This window comes from Meles meles, chromosome 19 (assembly GCF_922984935.1).
Source record: "Meles meles chromosome 19, mMelMel3.1 paternal haplotype, whole genome shotgun sequence".
Taxonomy (NCBI): Eukaryota; Metazoa; Chordata; class Mammalia; order Carnivora; family Mustelidae; genus Meles; species Meles meles.
In genome coordinates, this window is record NC_060084.1 from 51,408,336 (window position 1) to 51,416,222 (window position 7,887).

The 7,887-nt window shown below is 53.5% G+C and overlaps 1 protein-coding gene across 1 annotated transcript; it reads left to right on the forward strand.

The window, feature by feature from the left end:
* Positions 1–530: 530 nt before the first annotated feature.
* On the forward strand, positions 531–7,645 carry DHDH (dihydrodiol dehydrogenase). Its single transcript, XM_045989156.1, has 7 exons — positions 531–676; positions 1,057–1,168; positions 2,270–2,433; positions 4,358–4,610; positions 6,283–6,407; positions 7,104–7,257; positions 7,499–7,645. Exons 1-7 carry the CDS (start codon positions 587–589, stop codon positions 7,594–7,596), a joined length of 996 nt encoding a protein of 331 aa, XP_045845112.1. The 5' UTR covers positions 531–586; the 3' UTR covers positions 7,597–7,645.
* The last annotated feature ends 242 nt before the right edge of the window (positions 7,646–7,887 follow it).

Here is a 7,887-nt window from a genome sequence, read left to right on the forward strand (position 1 = left end):
CATGGCTTTCTGGGATTGTTTCTCCCTCTGTAAACAGCGAGCGACAGAACCCAGTTCTCAGATCTGTGGTGAGACATTGGAAAGGAGGAAAGTAAAGCACGGAGCTGGGGACCTGGCCACGACAGGCGTTGGAGGTGCCTGGCTTTTGGAGCAAAAGAGGGGAAGGAGGAAGGGCGCCAGCTCCGAAGGTGACAAGGGAGGAAGCCTCCCCACCCACTCCTGCAGGGCCTGACTGGCGTGTGGGTAGAGCGTGCAACTCTTGTTGTCGGTGGGGACTTCAACCCCAATGTTGCCCGTAGACATGCAAAAGGGAAAAAAAAAAGTCACGTGGTTAGAAGTCGCCAGCGGCGACTAACGGAGAATTTCTGGTCCCACCCCCTCATAAAGCAGAGCCAATGGTGCGCTGCTAGATTTAAATAACTTTCTCCTTTGCGTCCGGACTGGAGGGGTGCGCAGGCCTAGTGGCCAGTGAGAAGTGGCGTAGCTGCAAGAGGCGGAGAAATGACCACGCCCCTCGATGGGCGGGGCACCAGGTTTTTAATTTCTAGGCGCAGGTGGCCAGACATTGCGACCCCAGGTTTTGGCGATGGCGGTGCGCTGGGGCATCGTGTCAGTCGGTTTTATCTCCAGCGACTTCACGACCGTGCTGCGAACGCTGCCTCGCTCCGAGCACCAGGTCCACCCTCTCTCTGGAATCCTCTGGAAGAGCAGGCCTGGGAGCCGGGACTCCTGGGGTCTGAGGGAGGAGGGAGCCAGGGTACCCTACTCCTCTCTCCATCCTTCTGTCCCGTGAACTCGACTTTCGTCAAGGTCGGGAGGGGTTTGTTCTGAACGACTGCGAAGAAAACAAATTTAGGCATTCGGGGATTTAATAATCGCTTGCGCCAGATCTCTCTTTTCCAGGACCCGTGTCCAGGCCCCGTCACGTCCTCCCCCGGGACCCCTTCTCTTCGCGTCCTGGGGGACGTAATTTTTCTTATCCCGGGCCCTTCTCCATCAACCTCCCTCCCATCCACCGGCTGCAGCCTCCCAAGTCTGACCCTAGCGTCCTTCCAGGTGGTGGCGGTAGCAGCCCGAGACTTGAGCCGGGCGGAGGAGTTTGCGAGGAAACATGACATCCCCAAGGCCTACGGGTCCTATGAGGAGCTGGCCAAAGACCCGAATGTGGGTGAGTGACACATGCAGCCGAAGCCGCCAGGGCGCTGGCTCTAGGCTGCCCCATAGGATAAACAAGCCTCCGTGGGATGGCCCAAACCCTGTGTGCTTCTGGAAGGGTCTGGGGCTGGGGGGACAGAACTGTAGGAACGGGTTGGGTCTGCGATTAGCAGTCTAGCAAGAAATTGCGTTTGTTAACAAGGTGTCCGTGATTTGGAAGGGGCCTGAATTTGTGAGCCTCTTAAGAATTTTTTTTTTTAAAGATAAGATTTTATTTATTTATTTATTTATTTATTTATTCATTCATTCATTCATTCATTTGACAGAGATCACAAGCAGGCAGAGAGGCAGGCACGGGGAGGGGGGAGGGTGGAAGCAGGATCCCCGCCGAGCAGAGAACATGATGCCGGGCTCAATCCCAGGTCCCTGGGATCATGACCCGAGCAGAAGGCAGAGGCTTTGACCCACTGAGCCACCCAGGCGCCCCAGATTTTATTTCTTTGACAGACAGATATTACAAGTAAGCAGGGGGGGGGGGGCGGTGTGGGAAGCAGACTCCCCGCTGAGCAGAGAACTCGATGCGGGGCTCAGATCCCAGGACGCTGGGATCATGACCTGAGCTGAAGGCAGAGGCTTTAACCCACTCAGCCACCCAGGCACCCCTGTTCGGGCTTTAAGTAAGCTGTGTGGCCTGGGCTCCTATGTTCTGGAGTGGCCTGGATAGGAGGGGCAGGACGTTAGAGCTGGACAGCAACCTGACTGAAGTTAGGCTGCCGGAACTGGCATTTTCCTCTTCTGCTTGCCCTTTTCAGTTTCCTCATTTGTAAAACAGGCGCAATAACAGTATCTGCCTCTTGGTGGTGTCGTGACAAATGACTTCATGATCATTTTGGAAGGCTGGAAATAATCTGAAGAAAATGAGTTAGAGGAGAGAATGGTTAGCCCCTTCCTAATGGGACACAAGGCTTGACCCCTACGGTGGGACTGACCATCCTTGTTGGTGGGACCCCAGTTCCTAGCTTGCTGGGGGCGGGGCCTCGACGTTAGGGGCGGGTCCAGGACGTCTGAGGTGGGCGGGGCTCCTAATGTCCCTCCCTCCTTCCTTTCAATCCAGAGGTGGCCTACATCGGCACCACGCACGTCCAGCACAAGGCCGCAGTGTTGCTATGCCTGGCAGCGGGCAAGGCCGTCCTGTGCGAGAAGCCCATGGGCACGAACTCTGCGGAAGTTCGCGAAATGGTTGCCGAAGCCCGATCCCGAGGCGTCTTTCTCATGGAGGTGAGGGCGAAGGGGACATTCCAACCTCCAACAGAGCGCTCCTTGCCATTACTAAACATAGCTACCAGTGGACCTTTTTGGAGGAACGCAACGGAAGGGTTTGTCAAGAACAAAGATGACCGCAAAGGGAACTGGTGTTGGTGTGTTTTCCAGAATGTAGTTGAGCTGGGCCATGAACTCTACTAGCAACATCTGTCAGGAGTGAGAGCCCTTGCTTAGCAAACATCGGCCCCCTGAGCGGTATTTTGTCAGCTTTTTAGAGAAAAAGTAGCACAGAACAGCAATAGGCTGAGTTTGGGTGGATTTCCAAGGGTATTGATCAGAAGGACCAGGGCACCTCTACCTTACCAACTCTCAAGGTCAACCTGTCTTTGCTTTTGCCCTTATCAGACATGGCTACCTCTATGGGACCTTTGACAGTTTGCAGAGTGCCAGTAATTAAAATGGTTGCCCAATGGCACTAGATAGCACCAGCAGTTAAGATGGCTACCAAATGACCTTTAGGAGCTATTTTCACATTAAGGAATATCCTGGTTCTTAAATGCTACCTTGCCATAAGTTCTGCCAGTAGTAGCAACAGCTGCCTCTTACTTCCCCATGTCCTAGCTAGCTGTCCTGTGCCCAGTACTGCTCCCAGTCAGCAAAGTTCTCTATGCACAAGGAGGAGATGGTCCAGATTACTCTGGTTACTTGGCGCTTCTGGTTCTCACTGTGCCTTGGCAGGGCCAAAGTGCTGAATTTATTGCTTCCTTGTTTTTATTGGCTCCGGTTGTGTTCCAGATCCAACCCTAGGAACTGTGCATTCGTAATGGGTTAGGACACAGACTCAGTTTTTAATGAGCTCAAGGTCTGCTATGGTCACAGAAATGGGCTGTCACGATGCACAGTTGCACAGACTTTTGTAGGTACAGTACCAGGCAGTTGACAGAACCCGGAGGCATCGGCCCAGCATGGGGGATAGTCAAGGAAGTTTCCCGCGGTAGGGACTGACCCAAGCCATCAAGGAAAAGTACAGTGCCCAGGTAAACGGGCCAGAGAGGGAAAGCAGAGTTAAGACGTTCAGAAAATAAGAATGGGCAGATTTCCTGTCTTTAGTGTGAACTTGACCTTGGACGGGCTTTAGAGTCAGAGGAGACTCTAGATTCCATCTCACCGGTTCCTAGCTCGGTGATCTTGGGTGGGGCAAGTAATTTGAGACAGGGCCAACTCTAGGAGCGGGAAAGCTGCCTCCGGCACCACGTGGAGGGTGGTCTGGAGTGGGGAGACCCTGTGTATTCAGTTGCCAGGGCTGCGATAACAAAGTACCACCACAGACTGGGGGACTTCAACAACAGAGACTTATTTTCTCCTACTTCTGGAAGCTAGAAGTCCGCGATCAAGGTGCTGGTTTCTCCTAAGGCCTCCCTCCTTGGCTTGGAGATCGCACTCTTCTCCCTGTGTCTCAGGTGGTCCTTCCTCAGTGTCGGTGTCCTCCTCTCTTCTGTCGGACGAGGGCCTGCCACAGTGACTTCATTTTAACCTAATTACCTCTTTAAAGACTCCATCTCCACACTGGGAGGTCCTGGGGTTGGGCGGAGGGGAGCCGGTTAGGACCTCACCCTGAATTTGGTGGCGACACAATTAAGCCCATAACTATTGGGAGACTGGGGGAATGGTCCAGCTAAGAAAGGACAAGGCCAGAGTCGGGGCCCTGGGAATGGAGAGGAGAGGAGACAGGCAGAGAGACTCAGGGACAGGACACAACCTGGGACTGATGAGGGCTGTGGAAGGGAGAGGGAGGGCTCTTGAGAGGAGAGTGGGGAGCAGCAGGGAGTCCCTTACGCTGGGGCTCCAGAAGGGAGAGGAACCGGTTGGTTAACTCATGGGTCCTGACGTCTTTCCTGCCTTTTCCATTGTCCTGCTTTCTCCCCTCTGTGGTGTGCAGGGCATCTGGACACGCTTCTTTCCTGCCATAGAAGCTCTGAGGTCAGCCATGTCTCAGGGAGCTCTGGGGGATCTCCGGGTGGCTCGGGCAGAAATTGGGAAGGACCTCACCTGCATACCCCGGATCATAGACAAGGCCCAGGCTGGCGGTGCCCTGTTGGACCTTGGTATCTACTGTGTCCAGTTCATCTCCATGGTCTTTGGTAGGCAGAAGCCCAAGAAGATTTCAGCCATGGGCAGGCTCTATGAAACAGGTACGGTCTATCCTGGACTGTATGAGCACGATAAGGGTGATCCTCCCTCACTGGGGGCACTGAACTAGGGATGAGTCTCCTAGCCCCTAAGAATCAGGTTCGACAGCTGTAGGAACTTCCGACCTGAAGTCAAAGAGGATCAGAGTGGAGAGTGTGGGCAGGCTTTGTCCTGGGATTTGCTGTGTGGTTTTAGCCAAGGCACTTAACATCTCTGAAGCCGTTACTGGTAAAATGTCAATAATAACGTGGTCAGAAGGGAACCGGGCTGGCTCAGTCAGTAGAGCATGTGGGCTCTTGATCTTGGGGTTGAAAGTTCGAGCCCCACGTTGGGAGTAAAGCGAGACAAAGAAGGAAAGGGGAACTGAGGTTGTCACAAAGTTAATGAAGTCAGTCTCTCTCTTTTTTTTTTTTTTTCCATCTGGCTAGTGTGGCCTCATTCACACGGTGGGCTCAGTTGCAAGTCCAGTAAAAAGCAGGTCCCAGTATGCAGGCTGTTTTCTTTTAAGATTTTATTCATTCATTTGACAAAGGGAGAAATCACAAGCAAGCAGAGCAGGAGGGAGAGGGAGAAGCAGGTTTCCCGCTGAGCAGGGAGCCCAGTGAGGGACCTGATATCAGGACCCTGGGGTCATGACCTGGGCCGAAGGCAGATGCCTAACCGACTGAGCCACCCAGGTGCACCCCCTTTTTTTTCCAGCACATTGATTTTGGTAACAGCTTTACTGAGATATAATTCACATACTGTATGGTTTATTTATTCAAAGTGTATAATTCCATGGCCTGGAATTATTCTCCCATCTCCCATACCCCTGAGCCCTCCACAGCCACTGGGACTTTGCCAGACACGAGACACTTCACGCAAGTGGCATTTGACAATACTCAGCCTTTCAGTTCTGCTTCTTTCACTTAGCATATGTGTTTTTTTTGTGGTGGTTGTAGTTTTTAGAAATTTTTAAATATTTATTTATTTTGGGGGGGAGGGAGAGAGCCTGTGTTGTGGGGGGAGGAGCAGAGGGAATGGAAGAGGGAGAGAAGTCGATTCCCTGCTGAGTAGGGAGCCTGACTTCGGGCTCGATTTCAGGACCCTGGGATCGCGACCTGAGCGGAAACCAAGAGTCCGACACACAACCGGCTGAGCCAGGTGCCCAGCACGTGTGTTTTTAGTGCCTCATTCTTTTTTCACTGCTGTGTTAGAGACGAGGTCTCCTTTTTTTTTTTTTTTTAAGATTTTATTTATTTATTTGTCAGAGAGAGAGAGAGAGCACAAGCAGGCAGAGTGGCAGGGAGAGGCAGAGAGAGAAGCAGGCTCCCCGCCGAGCAAGGAGCCCGATGTGGGACTGGATCCCAGGATCCTGGGATTGTAACCCGAGCTGAAGGGAGCGGCCCAACCCACTGAACCACTCAGGCGCCCCCCCCCCCCTTTTTTTTAAAGATTTTTATTTATTTGACAGAGAGACACAGCGAGAGAGAGAGAACATAAGCAGGGGGAGTGGGAGAGGGAGAAGCAGACTTCCCGCCAAGCAGGGAGCCCGATGCGGGGCTCAATCCCAGGACCCCGGGATCATGACCTGAGCCAAAAGACAGACACCCAATGACTGAACCACCTAGGTACCCCAGTGTTCCATAGGCAGGATTTGAGACCAGGCCTTCTCCTGTCCTGTGCCTTCCCCAGGTGTGGACGACACGGTCTCCGTGCTCCTCCAGTACCCAGGAGGGCTCCACGCCAGCTTTACCTGCAGTATCTGTGCTCCGCTCTCCAATACGGCCTCCGTGAGCGGCACCAAGGGCGTGGCCCAGGTGAGGCGCCGCTGGCCGAGCTGGGAACCGGGGCCCCTCGCAACAGGAGTGGACCAGTTGTGGTTGCCGGACTCGGCTAGGGTCTGAATCAGCCTTTCCCCCAGCACTGCTAAGGAATCCATCCCCAACCACCAGGCCATGGGATGGGTTTGGACCTCTAGGCTCCTTCCTCAATGTGAATTTCCCGGTCTGTCAAAAATCCTTGAGCCTGAGGAGAAACCAGTTCTTATCAACCATGCTTAGAGGGCCGATGTGGCCTGTGGAATTGCTTCCAGGATTGGGTCCAGGCATTACCAAAGATCGGCCTCATTGGGCTTCCTGGGGCTCTGTTGCTAGAAAGAAATTCTGTTCTTAGCAGAAGAATTTGGACCTTGCCTGGGCACATCTCTGTCTCCAGTTTGGCCTAGACTTGGTAATGGGAATATTGTTGGCTTCCCAGGGCTCTAGGGATTGTCTAAGTCTCCTCCTTGCAAAGGAGATTCACACACATGTGGAGATAAGCCGTCCTCCAGGCCTAAGCATCCAGTTAGAGAGGGGTTTGCCCCTGGGGAGATGAACGGGCAGTTTTCTATTGTGACAGTTCTGTGGCTGAGAAGCAAATCCCCAGCATTGGGGAAGAGGGGGACAAGCCAAGGGAGGCCCCCCGAATATCCTTAGGCTGGAGCCTACGGTAGCCACCTCTTCTCTCCCCACCAGGTCCTCGAGCCCTGCTGGTGCCCAACAGAGCTGGTGGTGAAGGGAGAGCAGAAGGAGTTCCCGCTGCCCGCAACCCCAGGCAAGGAGCTCAATTTTCCAAATGGAGCGGGCATGGTGTATGAGGCCAACCACGTCCGGGAGTGCTTGCGAAAGGGTAAGGATGTGAAGGATGGGTGAGAGGGTGGCAGGGTGGAGGGGCAAACCTGGTAGGGAAAGCGGGCTGCTCCCCAACCCTCGGCCTCTCTAAGTAGCTGTCTAGAACTACAATTCCCAGGATCCCCTGGGGCATCCGTCTGCCAGCACCATGTATGTGCCTCACAGGATTCAGGGAATGGTAGTTCTTTTGATCTTAAAGGCGTGAGTCAGAAGGGGTCCCTAACTGTACTCTCCCCCAGGTCTGAAGGAAAGTCCTGTGATGCCCCTGGCAGAAAGTGAACTCCTGGCTGACATCCTTGAAGAAGTGAGGAAGGCCATTGGACTCACCTTCCCCTAAGACAAACGCTGACGTGTGCCCCCAATAAAAAAGACATGGCTCCCACAGAGATCCTGGCAATGGCGGTTTGGTGGGAGCTGGAGCAAAGGGGTTGCCAGAGGGGTCACTAGAGAATAAATTGGTAGAAGGATGTGGGGAAGGGGAGGAAGGCAGGGTCAGGGTAGATTCTCAACAAATGTTAACTGATGGTCCTTCGCTTTGAGGTCAGGCTTTTCCCAAACCAGTGTCTAGAAGCTCCAGGCCTCCATTATGGTACAAAAAGTAATTTTAATGGGAGAGAATGGATTTACT

Excerpts from the sequence above, each read along its gene's own strand:
- DHDH (XM_045989156.1), top strand. The coding sequence starts at position 587 with ATGGCGGTGCGCTGGGGCATCGTGTCAGTCGGTTTTATCTCCAGCGAC. Across the intron at positions 677-1,056 it reads TGCCTCGCTCCGAGCACCAG|GTGGTGGCGGTAGCAGCCCG; the intron begins GTCCACCCTCTC and ends GCGTCCTTCCAG. Across the intron at positions 7,258-7,498 it reads CCGGGAGTGCTTGCGAAAGG|GTCTGAAGGAAAGTCCTGTG; the intron begins GTAAGGATGTGA and ends ACTCTCCCCCAG.